Consider the following 25772-nt stretch of genomic DNA (forward strand, 5'->3'; position numbering starts at 1 on the left):
CACTATGGTCTTCATATGCCACGCTCTGATTGGCAACTATGGCAATGTTCCTTCGTTCATCATCAATGGAAAGGTCTCGTAGAAAACTTTCCACAATGTCTTTCTGCACTATAGATCCCACCGGAATGTCATTACGACTTTCAGTCAGGACTTCAAACATATCCGCCTGATCCTGCCAAAGATCCTCAATTCTAATGCATGTATCAATCATCTGTACCCTAGATGGATCGTCCAAAATTTCAGTTTCTCCATCTTCGGATAAAGTTGATACGTAGTTATTCGTTTTAGTCCTTGGACGGACTCTCCTATTGCGTATCTTGCGCATAATAATCTTTCTGATAGCAGGTGATAAAGCTGCTAATTCTTCGGTACTCAAATCAACTTTAGCATCGAATATCTTCTTTGCTATATCTTCTTCTACACCTGGTCTCGAGACTTCATTCCTAATTTTATAGGCTGGAGTATATCCATGACTATCAATTTGATTCGTCTGGTCTCTTGGTACCTTCGTAGGTGTATTAATTTGAATAGGACGATACATCCTAGGTTGAACATGATCATACGGTCTATGTTCGCTATTAATTTGATTCATGGGTCTCGACGAAGGAATTAATTTAATAGCATCCTCGTCATCAGATTCATTAACATCTTCAATCGTGACTGAAGGCTTCTTCAAAGGCCGATCTATAGACTTTGGAGCCTCAAATCTCACTGTTTTCTGATTTCCATTGGCCGTTTCAACCAATTTCCCTGGTATTAAACCTGGTTTCTTGGGTATATGCACCCCATCAAATACTAATCTTTTCATATTTTCATTAAATTGATTTCGTTTTGCTTTCTCACTTTCCTCCGGGGCTACAGCATTGGATCTTAAAGTTCTCATGGACCGATCCTGCTCCTTCATTGGAGTACTTATTTTTTTCCATTTGAACTATCTTGGTTGAACACACGGACATCATCTTCTCGGTGTGCTTCCAAATTCCCAAGTCTATCTGATAGTTCCTCTATTCTTGTCATCCAAACAGCTAGATTGACGTTAGGATTCATCTGCTGATCCATGACTTTATCATCTTCGTCATCTTCCATGTTTGCAAAATAGGATTCAGCACGATCCCATCCTAAGTCTTTCGCCATTTGTTCAATTTTCTTGTAACGAGGTACATTTGGATCGTCTCGAGGCATTCTAGCGTTGTCTCTTAATTTGTAACGCTTCGAGTCACCTCCTTCAGGCATCATCCAACCTCTTTTCGTAAATTCCAGCAAGTGTGGACATTCATTCATAAAATGATCTGTCGACTTGCACAAGAAACATGCCCACTGGGTTCCATTCGAACTTCTCGGTGTCGTATTTCTTTCAAATCTATTAGATTGATTCGAGGGACCACTCGGTGGTATCGAATTAATCATTCCTTTAGCATTTTCTTTGGCCATCTGTGCCATTACTGCTGTTAACTGTGTCATAATGTCTGCTCCTTCTTTGAAGTGCGACTGTAATGACTTCACAGCTCTAATTTCTTTCATGTTTGCCTCCATGAGGTCTTTATTCAACGCAACCATCTGCTGTTGTTCCTCCGTCAATTCCCTTGGAATCAGACTTTCTAATTTAATTCCCAGAAGATCCTTAAATTCGTCTTCTACTTTGGGTTTCAATGCTTGAAGATAGTTCCTATCTGTCTTGGGAACATCTGCAGCAAACGGTAAATTAATGTGTCCCCTACTAAATGAATTAGGGTTATTAATTGGTGGGCTCGATGAAGCAATGGAAAGTGTTTGATAGTAGTTATCAAATGAACTCCCAATCATATACTTCTCGGCCGCATTCATTACTTCGTCAATCTTGAAAGGGTCTTCCTTTCGTCTATCTGACATCGAAGTAACTGATACATCTTTCACAACTGTTTCTAGCACGCCTCTCCTTACTTCAGGAGTCATAGGTGCCAAGAACAATCTTACTGCATCACTATTTGTGATCATTTTCGGTTCATCCATCAGCTTTTTCATTTCAGCATCGAAGAGGAGTCTGAAGATTCTCATCTTCTCCTGTTCACCTGCATCAATTGGATTAAATTGATGGACCAATTGTTCAAGCAATAATCTAGATCCTCTTTCGTCTCCTACAGATTGCGGAAACATATTCTTTAGATCCTTTTTAAATTGATCCCAATTCGGTTTCTTCACCGAATCAAAGACTCTTAATGCTTGTCTCGTTTTATAAGACGTCCATTCTAAAGCTAATCTCACTTTAGCCTCGTCAGATGTAATTCCTCCATGTTCAAATATGCTTTCAGTAGCTTCGAACCATGGTATCATTTGACTTGGATCAGTTATATCGAATAATGGTGCTGTCTTATACTTTCTTGGAAGTTTCGCACTGGCTTTATCAATCTCAGCCTTAGCTTCAGCTGACAACGCAGGCATTCCATAATTATTGGTAGTCATTTTGACTGTTTCAATTGTATTACTTGTTTGAGAGATAGTCTGATGTAACGTATCTATCAATCTAGTTGATTCAATCGACGTAGAAGATGTTGAAATTGACTCTGGAGCAATCAATTCAATTATATCTTCTTCAATATCAATCGGATTAATTTCTTTTCTCTTTCTTTTCGGATCGAGATTAGATTTCTTCAAATTCCTCGGCAAAGATGTAAGTCTTCCTCGAGATATAGATGATCCTGTTCCTCTAGAAACAGAACTTTCACGCAATTCTTCTGTCGGTATTTGAGAAGAGGACGGACGACTGGATTCGCTCGTAGGATTTAATAGGGATGTTCGAGCTGATGTGCCAAACGTAGATCTCCCAAATACAACTCCTGCTTTACGATATTCTTCCGGTGTCAAAACTCCTGCTTTCTCCGAATTCTTCGAAGTACGCGGTTTTCCTGATGAACTAATGTTGACAATTCACAGAAATGGTATCACAAAGATCAACACACTTCTACCAAATAATCGAATATAATCCAAACAAACGTTCAATTTAATTTATCAAGCTAATTGTAGCTTCAAAACCACCCCTCGCGGTGGGCTCCAGATAACGAGCTTGCCTCATTTTTGTGTGAAAGAGAAAGGAAGGAATCTAATGGGCACTCCAACCAACCAATCTAATACACAATATGCGAGTTCACTGCTATCAAATTTATTTAATAGCAAGGGGTAGCGTTGGCAAAGGTTCCGCAAAGCTTTGAGAGCTAAGTACGAAGCTTTGATCAATCAATTTGAATCGTTCTAAGGATTCGATATATTCCTTTGATCAAGGTAGATTCAGCACGATTTGTGCTTTGGTTTGTATTGATTTGGGTATATCAAGAATTGGGGGTTTGAATCAAAGTAAATTAAAACCGAAACACACAGACCCCTTGTTAAGATCATGTACACCGTGTAACCGTGCCAAAGCTACAAGGTGTCTAAGTGCGGAAGACGAGTGGGACAGTAGTGAAGTTATTAACAACACCGCCGTTACGCCGTTAGTCCCCGGAGATCGAGAGTAGAGAAGGGAGGAACTGAGGAGCAGCCAAGTCGGAGCGGCGGTATCGCCGGTGATGAGGAGCGAGCCAGAGGACGTCTAAGTCCTAAGGTAGAGTAGAACGTACTTCAAGGCGTTGAGCCTGAAGATTTAGAGAGCACAGAGTTAAAGAGGGAATCTAAGTCGATAATTAAACTGAGGAACTACAGTAGCGTACAGGCAGTATTTATATCTACGGAACGGTGCAGCGGTGCGGAGCGCCAGACTAACTACTAGGAGCTATACCAGTAGTACCTGCAGGGTAGAGTAAAAGACAATAAGGAGAGACTAGAATGAAAGAGTAAAAGACAATAATGAGAGACTAGAACGAAAGGGTATGTGTAGCGAGAAAGAACAATAAGAGTGAGATTACAATAAAGAGCAGATCTTCGGAGTACCGAGCGGCGGAATGGAGGCCCGCGGCATGGACTTGACACCCCTACGGAGGGCTAGAACTATGTGCTGGCACAACCACACAGCGTGATTTGCCCTTAAGACCAACGACTGATCCTAAGTTTGAAGAATATCCAACAACTGGATATACTTCTCGCAGTCACAAGGAGCAGAACACAACGTTCCTATACTCACAAGTGCCGGGCCCGAATGGCTGCTAGCGAAGAGGTTTCAGTCTGGCGGGAGTGTGTCTTTCCTTTTTACGGATTAGCACTGCAACGTCGTCCCAAAATCACTTGTATTCCAGATACATCGGATCGCTATTTATACATACAGGATATAGAGTTGCACAGTACAATTAATTTAATACAATAAACGTTCGGAACCGCAAGGAAACTTCTACACTCCGTCAGATACCATTTAATTTGAATCTACATGTCCTTATTTGGTCCATATTGGTTCCAAGATTCTAGTATACCTCCAAACATAGGTAGGTACTTCACTATTCATTTAATTTAATTGTTTTTAGAGAATGACTCGAATAGTGTTCAACTGTCATTGCTGTTCAACACTTACTTCGATCGTTTGTCACCTTGTCTGGAGGCAAATCAGCTCTTCTCGATTCTAATTCTATTAATCTGATTCATCTGGATTAAACTAATTGCTTCTCTCTTTCAATAGACACCCATTGTGCCTATACTCTATCAAGGGAGTTACGCATAGTATTCATTTAATTGCATTCTTCAATATTTTCTACGTCAGGACTCTTTGACATTCATTTGATATGCCTTCGGAGCCTCGCAGTACTTCGATCGTTCTTCTAGTCATTTTCCTCAACCATGCAACTCGATTGGTCTATTAGACTAAACCGCAGTCTTTTAGATTAATGCATGATCTCGTTCTAGAAGGAGTATTTGATAATTCCTGAGTTCTAGAAAGTCATTTCAAGTCAATCCTCGGTTCATGGTCACTTGAGTAAGTTCTTCCAAACTCCTGCCAGTGTAAGGTCCAATAAGAATACCCTTGGTACGTCATACGTGAATGGTCATCCTTCGGATGTAGTCCGAGTCTGGTATAATCCTGCTTGACAAACAGGTAGACTGTCATCCGAAGGTAGTATCAGGCATGGGTAAACTAACCAACTTGTGGTAGTATGGGTATATGGTCCCTTCAACTTATTAGACTGATCCAGTATTGACTTTGACTGTCAATCTGGGTCTCAATTACAGTCCTCTTGATACAAATCTATACGTGAAAATGTCACAATTCACAGCATAGACGTCTAGCCAAAATTTAGGCATGTCACCGGGGGTATTCGATACTCTCTGCAAAGCTTCTCAAGATGTTTGTGTTGAGCATACTGTAGTGATAGAACACTTTCTACATACATTACACAGCGCTTCATCACTCCTAGTTATCACTGTAGTGACTTACTTAGTGTATAAAGTACTTACAGACATCATTTCTTAGTTTTCAACTCATAACTTAGCTATTTCTTTAGTGTTACTGTAGTTAGTTAGTTTTCATAGGTGCGCACAATTGTGGACACCTATTATCACGCCTCATGCGTTTCTAGTATATACAAGACCAAACAAACCTGTATTCCTACTACAGTTGAAAGATACAAATCAATCCTCACTCTATATTGACTTCTGTCATATCTACAGTGTTTATTGGAGTACTGAGCAACTATAAGGCTTGTAGTCCAACCTACTAGTCTTGTATTAAGACATTGACAATCTGTGCACTGAGCTGGGTGGCATACTGCTTGGGTTAGCTGAAGGGCGCTCCAGTGTGTTTCAACTTCAACAAGTGCAATCTCCTTCAACAGTTTGAGTAGTTGAGACATCATCATGGACTTCGAGGGCTCATCCTCCTCGAAGATCCGTTTGAATTGGTTGTACCGCGTCTGCAAAGAATCCTCATCATCCTTAGCTCCGTTTTCTTGACGCTGTTCAAAGATACTCAGAAGTAATTCAATGCAGCTCAGTAGATATATTTACGTAGACCATGAGGCGTGCAGCAAGGGTTTTGTTCGAGTCATTTAGGTTGTAGAGTATGTTCAGATCTTGACACAATGCTCGAAGGATTATCTTTTTCTTGTCAAGTGATGGGGGTCTAGTGTCGAGGTTGAGTAATTTGGACTTGAGTTTTTCAAATGCTGAGTCTTTGCTGAAGATGAATGGTGGTGCAGACTGCAATACGGGTGGTAGCGCATCCGCACTTGTGGCAGATAGAGCGATGGACGGAGCAACCGAAGAAGCCACCGAAGAAGCCCTTGATGAAGGCTCCGAGTTCAAAGACTTCTCCAACCAGTCAATATGTGAGTTAGTTGTGATAACGAAACAAACATACTACATCGGAAGCTTCGGATTCTGAGACTTCGGCTATGGCGCTACACTGATATGAGAGAAAAACTTCAGAGCAGCAAAAAGGGTGCAAAAGAAAACACTCACCGAATTGTCACCTTCCCAACCATCCGGGACCTGATTATAGTCAAGAGGAGGGACTTCAGGTACTTGTTCAAATTCAACGGACGAACGCTGTACATAGTTAAGTGCGCGTGAGTAGTCAATGAGATTTAAGACTCACCCATTGCAAAATCTGGTCTACCATTTGTTGCTTGCTGCTAAGTCCCGTACATAGCTTGAGCCAGAAACACAGATACCAGAGAACCCCTTTCTTCTCTTCCAGCAAAATAGCTCCTATCAATATCTCATTTCCTCGAATTTCATTCAAAAAATTGCGTAAACTTGTGTTGGACAACTTCATACGTTTTTTGTCGGATAAATCTGGATGAAGTCCATCCCTGCTGTTCTTCTCATGATCAATACCCCATATTTCACGAAGGTGGGTTTTGAACAGGCCAAGGTATCCGAAATGCATGTCATCAATGACCGTGAAGAGGATGGGATCCCAATACGGCAGTTCCATTAACTCTGTGAATCGAATTCCATGAGCCTTGTAGATTGCTTCGCGTCGTGCCCGTGAAGCAACCTTCCATTCAAAGGCCAGCTCCCTATGTTTCACAGGGTCCTGCATGATCCAAGTTTCTGGATTAAGGTTGTGGATATCACTGATTGGTAGGAGACATCGTCTACAGAAGTAGGTATGATTGTGGGCAGCAAAGCCCGAAATTTGAATCGCAGCTTCCGTGTCACAAACAATGGGGAGCAGGGCTACGAAAACCTTTCGACCAATACGATGACGTGCTGTACGTGTGTAGTACATACCTTCCCAGAAAGCCAGCAGTTGCTGGACTAGAACCCATAAGGTATGATTGACGTGGTGTTGTTTGGGTTTTCCGGGCATGACAGTGACCAAAAACATATACTCTTGTCGATATCGAAGATGCTCCGGTAGAGACAGAATTACCATGTACAAAGCTGTGAACTGGATCTGAGCGTCAGTCTCTCTCTGCCCAAATGGATTGAACCCGTCAAATCCAAGACTCATAACAAGTCGTAGATCTGGATTTTCAGCAGGTTCTTTCTGAGAAGTTATGAACGGCTGCCCATCTACGCCTCTGAATTCACGAAAGACAACAGAATCCACAAAGTCTATTTCCGAGTCAGTCCTCGTTGAGAATGGGCGTTGCTGATGCTCTGCAACAGCATCTTCAATGCCTGGAACAGCTAGAATTCTCCCAATCCATAACTTCAGATCCTGAAAGACCTGCTTTCTAATCGGGGCCATGAACAAATGCTTTCCACTATGGCAAGTGTGCCACAATGTAGTCCCACACGGTGGCGAATCCGGGTGTAATCTCTCTTCACACACAGGCAAAGGAAGATGCACTTCATGTGCGTTCTCAGCATTTTTGAGGGCCTCGTCGGTGAACGGCGACAATGCGTAACATTTCGGGCATGCAATCGCGACGTGCAAAGTAGGATTGAGATCATATTGGTCGACAATAGTGTGAATATCCTTTGGAATCTGGGATGGAACTCTTGATTGAATCCCGCTTCTTCTCATAAACCCTCCGATGATGCCACGCAACAGCGCAAGATTTACCCGCATATGACGGACTGTACTCCGGAATTTTATATGCATGATCAGAGCGACTACAAGGGTCGGAGTTACATCTGTCATTTGCCTCTGGGAAAAGCGACGACCTAAGTAGATTTAGTCACTGCGACTGACGATGGGATAGTACACATACTATTGTTAATCGTGGATCCATCACGTCCATCAGGGTATGCCTGTGATACCCACTGTCTCTCCTTTATGCGATGGAGCTTCACCAATGCGTCGCGAAGCTCCTCCTCAACGTCTGCATCACCAACTAAGCGCTGTTCCGGCAATATTTGAATTGACTGGAGCAGGCTGCAGAACCTTGCCTCTGTATCCAAAAAGCGGTTGTTGGCGATAACAGTAGTTTTCAGAGCGAATTCGCCAGAGTTCACCTGTAGAAGGTTTTCAGAATCTGACACTACAAAAGAGATATTCGGAGAAGGATCTTTGAAGAAGGTTAGGCACGTTTCGCAATCGTATAGAGTCCCCAAATGCATGCGGATTTCGGATACTACGCATTGTAACCAGCCGCCGGTGTCCTCATCATTTAAACCTGGGATGCCAGGTCAATTTGAATCTGGATGGTTGCTTCCGCAGAGGAGATGGTTTTCGGAAGGGGGGGATGATGATTCGGGTGCGATGTCAGACCCTGAAGCCTCTGGTACTATACCAGATGATGTCGACACCGTTTGCAACCTGTCGGCCCTACTGAGTAAAGCTTTTCTGAGACGTTCCCGATGCCGATGCTCAGTAAGAGCGGACTGGGGGACCAGTAATCCCTCTGGATCTTGTTTGAGACACTCTTGGCAACGACACGGTTGCAAATCCGAATTGACAGAATTGACTCTGCGACGGCGAGCCATTTCACGAGCGGGTTGAACTCGAAAGTGAAAGAACACGAAGAGTTTGAGCAGGAAACAATATGACCTGAGGGCATTGATAAAGCGATGGAGCGATATTACTGACCTGTGAAATTTCTGATAATTTGGCTCTTATTTCCTATCGTGGGCATCAAAAACGTCAGGAAACTTTTGTGTGTTGCATATGGCAAGAACTCACGTGGAGAGAAAAAAAAAGTCCAAGTAAAATTCATGGGTGTCAGAACCGCTCCCTGATGGAACCAGACAGCACCTCAGACTCGGAAACAGGAAATCCTACTGTTCGTTGATTGGATCAACATCGACTGCGAATTAATGCTGACAATTCATAGCCCACTGGATGGTGGAGAAGGCAAACATACGACTACTGCAGCTATTATCTGGATAGTGATGGGATAATCCAAAAGATATATCACAGCCCAGACGCAGAGGAATCGTGAGTTAATACGATACGGGGTTGTAATGATCTTGGGAACGCTGAAATCCAATACAGGAGGACAAGAGGACGAGCGAAGACTCCCCCTCCTCAAAAGGGAGCTCTCAAGAAGACCGAAACCCCCAGTAGGTGGACCATCTCCTTCGTGAGGTTCTATGCCAATATCCATTAGGCTTTGCCAAGGACGCTGATAGGGGATCTACCCCCGTCAGCTTTAAGCCTCAGGCACGGCCTCCAAAGTACTTTTTGCAAGGGAATCTTCGTACGAGCAATGTTACAAACGACACGTATGGACCGACGAAATTGGAGACGAATCAGTTCAGATCGCATGATAGTGAGGGGGAAACTGCCTGGCACTCTAGTCAATCACCAAATGACCTCGACGCTCCTTCCCCTGAGACCGCAACTCCCAGACTGTTAGGGACGATATATGTCCACAGGAATACCAGAGATGGGGGCTATCAAATATGGGTTTGGTGCAGTCACGAAGGTACAGAGCGGGGGTTCTGGTGGCGGCCTGTAGATCTGGAGAACGAGCAGTTCACACACCCCAAAATTACAACAAGGTCACTAAAGCTGACTTCAGGGGGGAAGCCTAGGTTCTGAATAGTATGTTGACAACGTACCGAACCCGGAGTGCAAAGTGCTCCAGGTCGCGACCCGCCACAGGCTCGACATTAGGTTCTACAGAGTCGGTTAGTGCAGCAAAATGAGCTGTGTCGTGTTCTTCTTTTGTCCTATCATCGCCTTGTATGGTACGAGTTCCCCGCGACTTATAGCTATGTCGAAACCACGTAGTTTGACTCGTGGAATCGCCATGAAGAGGCAGTAATTGAGGGAGACTAGAAGGAAGCACGCATTGAAATATGTAAGTGCTGATGGTCAGGTGTCATACTCTATCACCTGACCTGATCAAGTCTGCCGCGTCGTTCGCGTTCTACGTACAGGAAGTCACATCGAATCAGACCTGAGACCTCTGTATACCTTCGAGCAAGTGCACTGCATTTTCTGTCACTTATGTCATCTAAAGTCATGGCCCGTATGCTGTACACGAGGCTGAATGAACTACATCTTACCAAAAACTCTCATTTGCGATAGTGAAGGTTGGTACATAATCATGGATGCAGAAGAAGAGCCACCTCATCATGGAGTATATGCTCTATCGCCGGTAATCCCCATGCTCCCAATAATTCGACGCAACTGATTCTCCGTTAGCGGGCATCCAACTTTCCACTGGCAATGCACTCTTGGAGGGATGACAACAAGGTTATTGACAGTGAGGATGAGGCGATAGAATATAGTAGCCGCTCTAGTGAATATAGTGACACAGATCGGAGCATCCTGAATGTTCTTGAGTTGAATGCTTTTGTGTCGATCGATTCATTGACTGGGCATGTTCTTGTATTTCACAGGACTTCCAACTACAGAACACAGTGCGTTGGCTGCTAGAATTGTCCCGATTGAAGACATAACCTTCCGTAGAGCTCAAGCAGTACTCCAAGGCCTACCACGACTGATATCGAGGATCTGATAATTGGATTAACGACAAGTGCGTCCATCTCATCAACCACTGATACTCAAATCCTCAGAAAGATGGTGAGTCTCTGAAACATCGATATCTGCGCCTCATAATGATGTATATTCGCCTTCATAGGACCCAGCCAGCACTCCGAAACCCACCACATGTGCCATTGATAGTCAGATACCCGAGTCTGCAGAGACTGCTCCCATGTTGTTGAGCCCTGAAGCTCCATGTGGGCAGATGGTGAGTGTCTGAGTTGTATGGATCTTACGAAGTGCTCATCTACCTTGCAAAGACTACAGAACCTATTATGAGTAGCATCGAAGTGTTGAGCATACTGTAGTGATAGAACACTTTCTACATACATTACACAGCGCCTCACCACTCCTAGTTATCACTGTAGTGACTTACTTAGTGTATAAAGTACTTACAGACATCATTACTTAGTTTTACAACTCATAACTTAGCTATTTCTTTAGTGTTACTGTAGTTAGTTAGTTTTCATAGGTGCGCACAATTGTGGACACCTATCATCACGCCTCATGCGTTTCTAGTACATACAAGACCAAACAAACCTGTATTCCTACTACAGTTGAAAGATACAAATCAATACTCATACTATATTGACTCTGGTCATTGTTACTGTGTTTATTGGAGTACTGAGCAACTACAAGACTCTGTAGCACAACCTACTGAGCTTGTATTAAGGCATTGACATTCTCTGCACTGAGCTGGGTGGCATACTGCTTGGGTTAGCTGAAGGGCGCTCCAGTGTGTTTCAACTTCAACAAGTGCAGTCTCCTTCAACAAGTGCAGTCTCCTTCAACACGAAGATCAGATTCCAACGAAGGCGTCTTCATCGTTAACCACTGATACTCCAATGGAGGTGCATGCATTTTCATTTTCTGGATCAATGTTGCATGTCTGACAATTTTCCATCATAGAATTTAGCAAGCTCTCTCCCAGGACACACAATGGACAACCTCGATACTTGAGGGAAGAATGTGGGCTTAGACATGCGTTCCATCTGCGAATTTAGTCTCACATCGCCATCTTTTCAGATCTCAGCCAGTCCTTCGGAGGGACCAGGTCGTCCGGCAGATGAACCGGGTCGTCTTCCTGAGGGACCAGGACATCCTTCGGAGGGATCAGGACGTCCTTCGGAAAGCCCAGAACGCCCAAAATGGTTCCAAAACGTTGTTGTGAGTATGTACCTATCATACATTGGCGCCATGGACTAATGTACCTCCATTTGAGTAGATGGTTGATGACCTTCAACTCTCCCGGATTTTGTTCAAGGCGGGTGCTCTGATTTACCTGCTCTTCCTCATCAAAGTGCTTCAGAAGATCTATGCAACATTTTGGAGCCAACCCCTTGCTGTTGCTGTTGGAAATCTGACTTTGAGTATTGCGTTGTTCCTTCTGATCCAATACCATCCCCCGATGCCAGTCCAACTCAAAGTCACTAAAAAGGTGAGTGTTACACGCTAGAGCAAAGGCTTCCATTACTCATTGCCAAAAAAGCTCGGAATTCCACAAGTTGCAATTGATGCTATGATCTTTATAGGGTCCTTCACATGTGTCTCATTCATGATAAAGATGGTCCTCATTATCAGAGAGTTAGTAGCTTATTAGGAGCTGTAAATCTTTGTGTTCAACTCAATGTAAAGTTCGATACAAAGCAAAGAAATGAACTGCGATGATCACATTGTAATGTTCTTGATGAAAACATGAATCATGATCAGAACCGTATTCAGTATGTACAAGATATGAATCAATCAATTATACCAAAATCATCCCCCCGTCAGATCGGCAAGTTGCATTCTTTCTTGAGATATTCGACTGCAAGCAAATCATTCTTGTTCGAAAGTGTGTAGGCCCTTTGAAACTTCAAATGCAAGAAGGACCGCTACCCTCTGCCATTGATCTCAGACCTCCTCAACGCTCCAAAACGAGCTAAAATCTATACCAAATTGTGTTGAAGGAGATTGCACTTGTTGAAGTTGAAACACACTGGAGCGCCCTTCAGCTAACCCAAGCAGTATGCCACCCAGCTCAGTGCACAGATTGTCAATGCCTTAATACAAGACTAGTAGGTTGGACTACAAGCCTTATAGTTGCTCAGTACTCCAATAAACACTGTAGATATGACAGAAGTCAATATAGAGTGAGGATTGATTTGTATCTTTCAACTGTAGTAGGAATATGTTAGGATTCAATCCTGACACCCTAATGAGGTGTAAATGGTATTATGCAAAATTCCATCAACCAAGGCAAAAGAAGATAGTAAGTCCTTAAGAAGTGTTGATTGGATGGCCACTGTTACCATATGTAAAGTCCTCATTATTTGAATCAAGGTCGGATAGCTCAGTTGGTTAGAGCATCTGGAATATAACCAGAAGGTCCTGGGTTCAATCCCCAGTCTGGTCACTTTGTTTTCAGTCATGACTTTAACAGAATACAGGTTTGTTTGGTCTTGTATGTACTAGAAACGCATGAGGCGTGATAATAGGTGTCCACAATTGTGCGCACCTATGAAAACTAACTAACTACAGTAACACTAAAGAAATAGCTAAGTTATGAGTTGTAAAACTAAGAAATGAAGTCTGTAAGTACTTTATACACTAGGTAAGTCACTACAGTGATAACTAGCCTATGCTAGTTTTCACTCAGGGGAGGTGTGTTTAGCCAAAACTTGAGCCCAAGGGCCCCTAAATTGCGGATCATGAAGCGCTATAAGAAAGCTATGGATTGTTGTTGAGGGGTGGATGGTGGTGAAGAGAAATGTGAATGAGACGCGAGGTGAAAGGGAATAATACTATGAGGATGAGGATTGGTGTCTCCTGATGGCAGCTAGTTCAAGTTCAGCTCTAACTGCAGGATTATCTCTAATGTAGATCTTCCAAGCTGATGATGACCATCTACCTAGAGCCATGATGATCATCTCTTGAAGTCCGAGTCCTGCATAGAAAGTAGCGCCCCCAGCACGCCCAGAGTGGCCTCCAAACTCTTTACTAAGGACAGCAAAGAACATAGAGTCAAACCAGCCTCTGGTAGGGACATTACCATCTTCAAGAATGAACAAAGCAGGTCTAGCACCATGGAGTTTATCCCTAGCAGTAGCATATTCCTTCAGTAGAGTAACTGGATCAGCAACTTGTTGAGAACAGAACAAGATATCAGTTCCCTGATAGAATGGATCACCCTTATGATATGGTAAGTGGTAGCCAGCTCTCCCAGCCTCAAACTTGAGGGTGGAGCGCTTTATTACCTTCCTCCAATCTCGGAGTGACTTCTGATTAGGAAATGTGAGTTCACCAACTCTATGACATCCATAGAAGCAGCAGCTAATGAGGGTTGCAAACAGAAGATGGTTATAAGACTTGGTTTTAAGTTCAAGGAACTGTTGAAGGTGTGAAGTGCGGAGTGGTGGCTTCCTTTTGACAGGGTCAGCCCTGACCTTCTTGGAACCACGGATTGTAGCTTGTACAAGAGGATGGGAACGAGATTCATCAAAGTGGGGATAGACATCTTTCAGATAGTGCCTTGCACCAGTAAGATATTTTGGACCAGAAGCTTTGTGCCTTGATGTAAAGGCAATGTACCTGGATAGAGTGGATGGAGTAGGATCCAGAGGGAGGTTATGAGAGGTACAGAAGCGGACATAGTCCCTAGCACCAGTAGAGTAGTTGTTTTTAGTTGACTGTTCAATTGCATGAGATTGGAGAAAGAGGACAAGATCATCTAATTTGTTCAAGTCCATAGGTGGGTGAACAGAGGGGCCATTCCGGCGGCTCTGCCCACCCAATGCCTCTAAAAGCACCCTCTCCATCGCGCCGGCAAGAGCTCTCTAGGAGGCTCAAATAAGCAGACGCGTTCTGAGGGGAATTGAAGCTTGTAATCATCAAGCAAAAGTCGGGACAACAAATCAGCTCTGATGTTAGATTTACCAGCAATATGGCGGACTCTGATATCTATCCCAGTCTTGAGAACAATGGCAGCAATGGCCAGGAGAATGGAGTTGTGAGAGGACTCTCTAGTGGAAAGTGAGTTGAGCACTTGAACTGAATCCAGACTATCAGAGTAGATGAGGACATGTTGAGGAGGAGAGGGCTTGGAAGCAATGTGATGAAACAGACAGAGGATAGAAAGGAGTTCTCTGAAGAAGATGTCTACAACTGGACTACCCTCAGTGGGATGAAGCTGATAACAGAAACCATTTCCTGCATAGACATAGGAAAGGCCAATGTTACTTGCATCAGTCCAACCCACAAAGTCTGCTTCACTGTCATGCCATCTCTGAGCATCTACAAATCGGATTCCAATAGCAGTCTGTAGGAGATCTGAGAACCAAGTCAAATCCCTGTAAACTTCACCATTGATAGGAATAGCTCGGAACTGAAGAGTCTTTCCACTCATTTTCCTGTACATCTCTGTCAATGCAGGTCTAGCCCATGGGAGAACATTCAAGGACCAGTTGAGTGAACCAGCTAGGTGTTGCCAGTCTCTGAGAGCAGCCTGGCGCTTTGGGGAGGAGAGGAATGAGGTGATGTCTGCTACAAGACCCTGGATAGACTCAGAAGAGAGTGAGATGGATCCCTTGACAATATCTACCCAGAATCCAATGATCTTCAGAGTGACTCCATGCTCCTGTTTCTTGTCTTCATAAGGACACAAGATCATGTCCCAGAATACAAGGAGTTGGACCTGTCTCTTAGGGCGGAGTTGATCATGGAACAGTAACAGATTCCTCTTAAAGTCCCAGCCATAGAAATCATCCATATAGACATGGAGACCAATGATCCCAAGCTTCTCAGAGCCAAACCAGCACATTAGAGATGAGAGGCTGCACCAGCAGCGGGGTGAAGTCCTGGTTCCAAACACCAAACGTCGGACTATGTGATATCTACCATCAACCTCCACAACTTGACACAACTGCCAGAGGGGATGACCAGGGAGGTTGAGGAAAGCTTTAGAGACATCACTTTTGAAGAGAATGAGTTCTTCATCAGGATGCTCTTTCAAGATATCATTAAGTACTTGACCAAAGGTGTGCATATCATCATACTTGACTTTTCCCTCTGCTTTAGGGATGTTGTCATTAAGGCCAGAGCCAGTATGGTCCATAACAACTCGAGGTTTTCCTTTCTGCCAGACCACAAACATGGGAGAAACTTTCATCCCAGGCAAAAGTACAAAATCTTCAGGTAGAGCTTCAGACCATCTCCCAGCTGCAACTTCCTGATCTCTGTGAGCTCTCAGTGCAACAAAGTCTTGAGGCTCAGAGACATAGTTATCCAGTTTTTGCTTAGACTCAACTTCCCACTCTGCCTCATAGAAAGGCCAGAAACCCTCTCTCAAGGAGCGCATCACAGAGGCTACAAAGGGCTGATTGGGATGGGAAGCAAGGAGATTCTCCAATCTGTCAACATTGAAAGGAGTCTCAACTTTAATGTATGGAGCCATAGCTTTCAGAGTGGATTGAATCTGAGGATTGTTCAAGAGATGTTCAGGAGGTGAAGGAAGTGGAGGTGCAGTGTAGGTAGACTGTATACTGGGAGGAATGATTTCTGAAGAACTAGATGAAGTAGACCATAAATAACCACGCCTAAACCGGGGTATAGAGTTGCTAGAACCGGAGTTTGACTCTGGAGCAGCTCTCTTAGTACCAGCTAATGATCTAGGCCCTGCCAGAGCGGTTTTTACCCTCTGATCTACTGTGCTTAAGCTTCTCATAGCAGGATTGGGAGTCAACTGCTTTGTGGGGCTCTCCACAGACACTACAGAAGCCATGCTTGCGGCGATTTGGACATGGGGAAGTGCATTTCCCTTCATTCCAAAGGATACAAGGAGTATCCTGGCGCTTTGAAGCAGAAGAAGTGCTAGGAGAGGAGCTGGGACGTTTTCTAGCACTGAGAAGTTCCTTAAGCAACAGGAGTCTGAAGTTTTCTGCATTTCCAAGGTCAAAGGGAGTGTTAGAAGCTTTCTGGCGCGCCTCCCTGTCCACTCTAAAGGCAATAGAGGGATCTGATGGAGCAGCCCTGAAAAACTCCATAATAGATGCCTTGTATGCAGAAAGCTCACTCTGACGATGGGGATAGATCTTAAGCACTGGGGCAAGCCAGGCATCAAAAACTCGGAGCCACTGTGCTTCAGATGTGACAGGGAGAGAACGGATTGAGTGCTCTTTCTTGACCAGTTTGTACTCTGAGCCAAAGGTAGTGCTATCATCAAAGATACTAGTGTAACTAGTGATGGAAGCATGGATCTTTTCAAAGTCCACATACCTATCCTTGACAATGAGTTTGAGCAAGGACTGAGGTAGGGGATCAGTGAATGGCTGGGCAGAGAGTAAACTGACTGTGGTGTCAACATGACTGTCCACAGTGAAGAGCATCCGCAATTTCCAAGTCTCAGAAACAGTGGGAGAGAGGATATCTGAGGAAGTGAGTGCAGAGAGATGAGGAGCTGCCTCCAGGAGACTGGGAGGGAGTCCAGAGGATGTACCAGGAGAGGAGGAACTCTGAGTTTGACCAACAAGTTTGAGAAGAGCTTGTTGCAAAGAGTTGCTTCTGTCCTGATGAGCATCCTGCTCCATCTGATCTGCTTCAGCTTCAGCAGCAGCAAGCTGGAGTGCATTCTCAGCAAGCTCTCTCTCCATGAGGGCCCAAGCAGCCTCATTAACAGCTTTCTCAGTTGAGACAAGTGGTCCATCACTAATTCTACTCTTAGAGGCAGCAGCAGCAGCAACCCTGGCAGCTTTGGCAGCTGCAACTCTCTCCCTAGAGGCTCTGAGATGGTCCCTTTGGATCTCCTGAATTTGGCCAATGAAGTCTCTGACAACAGTGGGATCATCAGTGAGGGATCTAAGGGCTCTGAAAGCATCATTGGGAGAGAGTTCATTGTTCCTGTACTGCTCAACAACCTGTCCAAGGGCCTCAGCAGTGAGGCGGACCTGTTCCAGGGCATCTGGAGGCGTGGGAGCGGCGGAAATGCGATCCTGTAAAGGTATTTGATGGGATGAGTGATGGGAATGAGTAGAAAGTGCAATGGAAGCTTCTCTGTGCTCAGATCCTGTGACTTGGGGGGCAGTACCAGCTTCTGGGATGACTTGTAGGCGCTCCTGAAGGGTTCTAGGCCTGATCCGGACAGATCGGAGTTCAGGGGAGGGTCTAGAAGCGATGTAGGAGGTAGATTGAGCAGGCTGGGCACGACCTTTACCCTTATCAAGGGAGATCTGAGTGGAAGAAGTGGATGGAAGTGTTTGGGACCGCTGTAAGGGCTTATCAGAAGCGATCTGAGCCTTATCAAGGGCGATCTGAGGTGCTGAGGGCGAGATATCATAGCTAGCAAGAGGATCTGGTGATGTGGAGCGCTCTGGAGCCATGAAAAGATGATATTGAAGATGTGCTGTGAAGGAGCAAGGGAAAATGACAAGAAAAAAGCGCAGATCAAGCCAGATCTGCTCAGATAACAGTCAGTACCTAGTAGAATGAAAGATCAGAGGTGATCTGCGCACTGAGAGCCCTGATATCCGAAGATCTGACAATCTGAAGGTGATATGAAGCAGTAGATGTGGTCAGATCTGTATGGATGTGTTGTGAGCTCTGTACAGTGGAGAGATCAGTGATAGTGGCGGAGCCATACCAGAAAATCCGTAATCTGAGACTCTAGAACGAAGCCTGTGGTCTGTACAGATGTAGGAGAGGCTGGTGGGGTGATGTTAGAGCTATCAGAGCTGTGGGGAGTGTGCAGATGTCCTACCCAAATCCGAAGATGGTGGGGGAAAGGAAGGAAGAAGGACAGAGTCAGATGACACTCCTGATCAAGCTAATCACAGGCCTCTGCTCGGAACTCCGGCACCTGTGATTGCCAGAAGTGCCCCATGACCTGCCTTGATCATCTGCCTATGCCTATTTTCACTCATAGGGAGGTGTTTAGCCATAAACTGGGCCAAAGCCCCATTAAATTGAATGCATCATGTAGGGCCCTACAGGAAGGGTATGGTATGGTAGATAATATAAATGAAAAAAGAAGTCTAAGTAAAAAATAAAATAACAAGGTTAGAGTGGAGTGAAATGGTTGAAAGTAAAGATGTGATATGGGAGAGGAGGGAGGGTGACCAAAAAATGACCAGATCAATCTAGATCTGCCCAAACATCAGTTGAAAACCATGTAAAACACCCATAAAAGATATCATAGACACACTGAGAACCCAGACCTCTAATCTATACACAAAAGACAAGGAAAAATGATGTTGAAGCTGTCAGAGCTATGGCAGGTCCTTGAATCTGAGGCTAGGCCTGTACAGATGAAAGGAGGACCTGGAGGGTGATGTTGAAGCTATCAGAGCTGTGGAAGAAAGCCAGTGTTCTCACCCAAATCACCAAAGTGGCAGGAGATGGTGGTGGTAAGAGAGAAAGGAAGAGCTGATGGGATCACATGATTCTGACCTTTTTCACACAGGCCTCTGCTCAGAAACTCTGGCACCTGACTGAAACAGAACACATGATCAACACATCACCTGATCCAACTGGCCCCATGTGAGGTGCTACCTGTACACATCTGAGGACAGAAGTGAGGTGTGACCTGTACACATGTTGAGAAGTGAGGTCTGGCCTGTACACAACTGAAGAAGTGAGGTGGAAACACCTGTACACAACTGAAGAGGTGAGGAACACAGCCTGTACACTTCTGTAAAAATTCAGGTGGAACCTGTACACATCTGAGGGTGAGACCCTGTGCAGAAGTGAGGTAAAACCTGGAGAGAGATAAATCTGTACACATCTGAAAAGTGAGGTTGTGGAGAAACCTGTACACATTTTCAGAAGTGAGGAATATCTGTAGAGTTTTTGGTGAGAGGCAGCAACTGAATATTTATGTACCTGTCAGAAGTGAGGAGGAGGCCTCCTGTACACTTCCAAGGTACTGAATGAAAGATTCAGTTGCTGGTGGGGATCTGTTGGTTTGCAGAGGCCTCCAGAAACGCTCCCTACCCTTGGAATCCGCCTTCATGTCGAACAACAAGTTACCAAAACTTCGGAATTGCAAAGTCGAAGTTGGTGTGTAAAAGTACACACTGCCGGATCAGTAGTAAAGATAATGACAAACGGATTGCATAGCGTTGTTCCTGACGTGTTCCTGCTGTAGTCCACCAACGCACGCGTGTATATAGCGCGAGGACGACGAGCTATAAATAAAACAAACTCGAAGCTCCAGAATAAAAAGTTGAGCATTCTCAAGAAAAAGTGTTCATAGTGTGAGATCTGATCAAGATATGAACAAGGTGATTGTTGGAGGTGATTGGGGGAGTGGTAATCGAGATATTACCAGGTGGTAGTGATGGTAGGACAAGTGGAACAACAGCAATTAGATGTATTCATGTGCACTATTGAAGTGATGAACACAGATCTAATTGCTGTGGTGTATCTGTTGTTTGCAGAGGCCTCCAGAAACGCTCCCTACCCTTGGAATCCGCCTTCATGTCGAGATGGAAGTTTCTCCCATGTTTGTGGTCTGGCAGAAAGGAAAACCTCGAGTTGTTATGGACCATACTGGCTCTGGCCTTAATGACAACATCCCTAAAGCAGAGGGAAAAGTCAAGTATGATGATATGCACACCTTTGGTCAAGTACTTAATGATATCTTGAAAGAGCATCCTGATGAAGAACTCATTCTCTTCAAAAGTGATGTCTCTAAAGCTTTCCTCAACCTCCCTGGTCATCCCCTCTGGCAGTTGTGTCAAGTTGTGGAGGTTGATGGTAGATATCACATAGTCCGACGTTTGGTGTTTGGAACCAGGACTTCACCCCGCTGCTGGTGCAGCCTCTCATCTCTAATGTGCTGGTTTGGCTCTGAGAAGCTTGGGATCATTGGTCTCCATGTCTATATGGATGATTTCTATGGCTGGGACTTTAAGAGGAATCTGTTACTGTTCCATGATCAACTCCGCCCTAAGAGACAAGTCCAACTCCTTGTATTCTGGGACATGATCTTGTGTCCTTATGAAGACAAGAAACAGGAGCATAGAGTCACTCTGAAGATCATTGGATTCTGGGTAGATATTGTCAAGGGATCCATCTCACTCTCTTCTGAGTCTATCCAGGGTCTTGTAGCAGACATCACCTCATTCCTCTCCTCCCCAAAGCGTCAGGCTGCTCTCTATGCAGGAAATGGTTTCTGTTATCAGCTTCATCCCACTGAGGGTAGTCCAGTTGTAGATATCTTCTTCAGAGAACTCCTCTCCATCCTCTGTCTGTTTCATCACATTGCTTCCAAGCCCTCTCCTCCTCAACATGTCCTCATCTACTCTGATAGTCTGGATTCAGTTCAAGTGCTCAACTCACTTTCCACCAGAGAGTCCTCTCACAACTCCATTCTCCTGGCTGTTGCTGTCATTGTTCTCAAGACTGGGATAGATATCAGAGTCCGCCATATTGCTGGTAAATCTAACATCAGAGCTGATTTGTTGTCCCGACTTTTGCTTGATGATTACAAGCTTCAATTCCCCTCAGAACGCGTCCGCTTATTTGAGCCTCCTAGAGAGCTCTTGCCGGCGCGATGGAGAGGGTGCTTTTAGAGGCATTGGGTGGGCAGAGCCGCCGGAATGGCCCCTCTGTTCACCCACCTATGGACTTGAACAAATTAGATGATCTTGTCCTCTTTCTCCAATCTCATGCAATTGAACAGTCAACTAAAAACAACTACTCTACTGGTGCTAGGGACTATGTCCGCTTCTGTACCTCTCATAACCTCCCTCTGGATCCTACTCCATCCACTCTATCCAGGTACATTGCCTTTACATCAAGGCACAAAGCTTCTGGTCCAAAATATCTTACTGGTGCAAGGCACTATTTGAAAGATGTCTATCCCCACTTTGATGAATCTCGTTCCCATCCTCTTGTACAAGCTACAATCCGTGGTTCCAAGAAGGTCAGAGCTGACCCTGTCAAAAGGAAGCCACCACTCCGCACTTCACACCTTCAACAGTTCCTTGAACTTAAAACCAAGTCTTACAATCATCTTCTGTTTGCAACCCTCATAAGCTGCTGCTTCTATGGATGTCATAGAGTTGGTGAACTCACATTCCCTAATCAGAAGTCACTCCGAGATTGGAGGAAGGTAATAAAGCGCTCCACCCTCAAGTTTGAGGCTGGGAGAGCTTGTTAAAGTCATGACTGAAAACAAAGTGACCAGACTGTTGAAGGAGACTGCACTTGTTGAAGTTGAAACACACTGGAGCGCCCTTCAGCTAACCCAAACAGTATGCCACCCAGCTCAGTGCAGAGAATGTCAATGCCTTAATACAAGCTCAGTAGGTTGTGCTACAGAGTCTTGTAGTTGCTCAGTACTCCAATAAACACAGTAACAATGACCAGAGTCAATATAGTATGAGTATTGATTTGTATCTTTCAACTGTAGTAGGAATACAGGTTTGTTTGGTCTTGTATGTACTAGAAACGCATGAGGCGTGATAATAGGTGTCCACAATTGTGCGCACCTATGAAAACTAACTAACTACAGTATCACTAAAGAAATAGCTAAGTTATGAGTTGTAAAACTAAGTAATGAAGTCTGTAAGTACTTTATACACTAAGTAAGTCACTACAGTGATAACTAGGAGTGATGAGGCGCTGTGTAATGTATGTAGAAAGTGTTCTATCACTACAGTATGCTCAACACAACCCCCTGATGGAACACTTTTGCAATCTAGCACAAGTCCATCACTTTCACAACTTTTCTTCTTCTCAAATAACAACCCCCCAACACCATATATCCTTATTCATCGTCGGAGGTGGAAGGTTTGACAAGTCCAATCATAGTTCGGAACTTTTCTACCTTTTGTTTTACAAGGGCCTTTGTGAGCAGGTCTGCTGGATTATCCTCAGTGAGCAGATAAGAAGGTGCAAGTTTGCCATGTGTGACTTGTTCTCTGAGCCAGTAGAAAGTCCTATCGAGGTGCTTCATTCGTCCGTGATGTTCTGGATTTTTAGCAACTTGAATGGAGGATTGGTTGTCGACATGGATAATGGTAGGAGATGCGACTTTATAACCAAGCTCGGTGAGGAGAGAACGAATTGCCAACACTTCTTTGCCCACTGCATTAGATGCCACAAATTCGGCTTCTGTAGAGGATAGAGTAACCACAGGTTGTAGTTTACTACTCCAGCTGACAGCACCTGATCCAATCTTAATGATGTACCCAGTTGTTGACTTCCCATTATCCTTGTTACCACCCAAGTCTGCATCACTAATAGCTGTGATCAAGTCTGGTGCAGTAGGATCTGGTCCCAGTTCCAACTCGTAGTCGATAGTTCCCTTCAAATAGCGTAGCAAGTGCTTTACAGCAAGCCAGTGTGCAGGTCCGGGATTAGAGTTGAATCGAGTTAGAACACCAGTGGCAAATGCAATGTCTGCACGAAGAATCATTGCCAGGAACAGTAGGGAGCCAACAGCTGACATGTAGGGGATGTTAATCATTGCTTCTTTATCCTCTGGTGTCTTTGGACTATCTTCTTTAGAGAGGCTGACAGTGGGGTTCAAGGGAGTCTTTACTGGTTTAGAGTCTTGCATACTGAACTCTTCCAGTTTCCGAATGATGTATTGCTTTGCATTGAGATACAACTTTCGATTAGGACGATCTCTCCTGATTCCTATGCCAAGCAAGAAGGTGGTTTCGCCCAAGTCTCGGAGTTTTAGCTCCTTTGACAGTTCAATGACAAACTTATCAAGTACACCAGGATCTTTACAAGCAAGAGTGATATCATCAACCCATACTGGTACAATCACCTTGATATTGCCTCTTTGAAACAAGTAGACACAAGGATCAGACTCTAAGCGTTTAAAGCCAAGTTTGACTAGAACACTACAGAGTTTCTCACTCCAAAGACGGGGTGACTGCTTCAAACCATAAATGGACTTGTTTAGTCGACATGAAGGCGGATTCCAAGGGTAGGGAGCGTTTCTGGAGGCCTCTGCAAACCAACAGATCCCCACCAGCAACTGAATCTTTCATTCAGTACCTTGGAAGTGTACAGGAGGCCTCCTCCTCACTTCTGACAGGTATATAAATATTCAGTTGCTGCCTCTCACCAAAAACTCTACAGATATTCCTCACTTCTGAAAATGTGTACAGGTTTCTCCACAACCTCACTTTTCAGCTGTGTACAGATTTATCTCTCTCCAGGTTTTACCTCACTTCTGTACAGGGTCTCACCCTCAGATGTGTACAGGTTCCACCTGATTTTTTACAGAAGTGTACAGGCTGTGTTCCTCACCTCTTCAGTTGTGTACAGGTGTTTTCACCTCACTTCTTCAGTTGTGTACAGGCCAGACCTCACTTCTCAACATGTGTACAGGTCACACCTCACTTCTGTTCTCAGATGTGTACAGGTAGCACCTCACATGGGGCCAGTTGGATCAGGTGATGTGTTGATCATGTGTTCTGTTTCAGTCAGGTGCCAGAGTTTCTGAGCAGAGGCCTGTGTGAAAAAGGTCAGAATCATGTGATCCCATCAGCTCTTCCTTTCTCTCTTACCACCACCATCTCCTGCCACTTTGGTGATTTGGGTGAGAACACTGGCTTTCTTCCACAGCTCTGATAGCTTCAACATCACCCTCCAGGTCCTCCTTTCATCTGTACAGGCCTAGCCTCAGATTCAAGGACCTGCCATAGCTCTGACAGCTTCAACATCATTTTTCCTTGTCTTTTGTGTATAGATTAGAGGTCTGGGTTCTCAGTGTGTCTATGATATCTTTTATGGGTGTTTTACATGGTTTTCAACTGATGTTTGGGCAGATCTAGGTTGATCTGGTCCTTTTTTGGTCACCCTCCCTCCTCTCCCACATCACATCTTTACTTTCAACCATTTCACTCCACTCTAACCTTGTTATTTTATTTTTCACTTAGACTTCTTTTTTCATTTATATTATCTACCATACCATACCCTTCCTGTAGGGCCCTGCATGATGCATTCAATTTAATGGGGCTTTGGCCCAGTTTATGGCTAAACACCTCCCTATGAGTGAAAATAGGCATAGGCCTGCAGACTTTTTCTGGTCCACCTTGCTTGAATCCCTCTGGCTGTTTCATATAGATGGTGGTGTCGATGTCCGAGTTAATGAATGCATGTGAGATGTCAACAGACCTATGCTAGTTTTCACTCAAGGGGAGGTGTGTTTAGCCAAAACTTGAGCCCAAGGGCCCCTAAATTGCGGATCATGAAGCGCCCTACTACAAGGTACATGGTGAGGTTGTTGAAGGAGACTGCACTTGTTGAAGTTGAAACACACTGGAGCGCCCTTCAGCTAACCCAAACAGTATGCCACCCAGCTCAGTGCAGAGAATGTCAATGCCTTAATACAAGCTCAGTAGGTTGTGCTACAGAGTCTTGTAGTTGCTCAGTACTCCAATAAACACAGTAACAATGACCAGAGTCAATATAGTATGAGTATTGATTTGTATCTTTCAACTGTAGTAGGAATACATGTTTGTTTGGTCTTGTATGTACTAGAAACGCATGAGGCGTGATAATGGGTGTCCACAATTGTGCGCACCTATGAAAACTAACTAACTACAGTAACACTAAAGAAATAGCTAAGTTATGAGTTGTAAAACTAAGAAATGAAGTCTGTAAGTACTTTGTACACTAAGTAAGTCACTACAGTGATAACTAGGAGTGATGAAGCGCTGTGTAATGTATGTAGAAAGTGTTCTATCACTACAGTATGCTCAACAGAGGTAAGGTGTAAGTAGCATACTACAAGTACAGTGTAAGAATGAAATGAAATGAAATGAAATTACAAGTACAATAGAGGGATGGGAGGGAGGGTGACAAGAAAAAAGCGCAGATCAAGCTAGATCTGCTCAGATAACAGTCAGTACCTAGTAGAATGAAAGATCAGAGGTGATCTGCGCACTGAGAGCCCTGATATCCGAAGATCTGACAATCTGGAGGTGATATGAAGCAGTAGATGTGGTCAGATCTGTATGGATGTGTTGTGAGCTCTGTACAGTGGAGAGATCAG

General features: G+C 44.3%; 1 protein-coding gene and 1 non-coding gene across 2 annotated transcripts; both read left to right on the top strand.

Moving 5' to 3' along the window:
- Positions 1 to 9023: 9023 nt before the first annotated feature.
- On the top strand, positions 9024 to 12339 carry C8R40DRAFT_1222747 (uncharacterized protein; the record flags this gene model as incomplete). The annotated part of the gene is made up of 12 exons (XM_046233286.1): positions 9024 to 9068; positions 9120 to 9223; positions 9281 to 9348; positions 9396 to 9789; positions 10322 to 10391; positions 10439 to 10489; positions 10636 to 10656; positions 10706 to 10819; positions 10878 to 10988; positions 11807 to 11947; positions 12006 to 12218; positions 12313 to 12339. 12 exons carry the CDS (start codon positions 9024 to 9026, stop codon positions 12337 to 12339), a joined length of 1359 nt encoding a protein of 452 aa, XP_046079388.1.
- Positions 12340 to 13101: 762 nt separating this feature from the next.
- Positions 13102 to 13175, top strand: C8R40DRAFT_t299. The gene has a single exon. It is a non-coding gene; the product is annotated as a tRNA-Ile (tRNA).
- Positions 13176 to 25772: the final 12597 nt, after the last annotated feature.

The sequence above is a fragment of the Lentinula edodes genome (genome assembly GCF_021015755.1).
Source record: "Lentinula edodes strain Le(Bin) 0899 ss11 chromosome Unknown C8R40scaffold_72, whole genome shotgun sequence".
Taxonomy (NCBI): Eukaryota; Fungi; Basidiomycota; class Agaricomycetes; order Agaricales; family Omphalotaceae; genus Lentinula; species Lentinula edodes.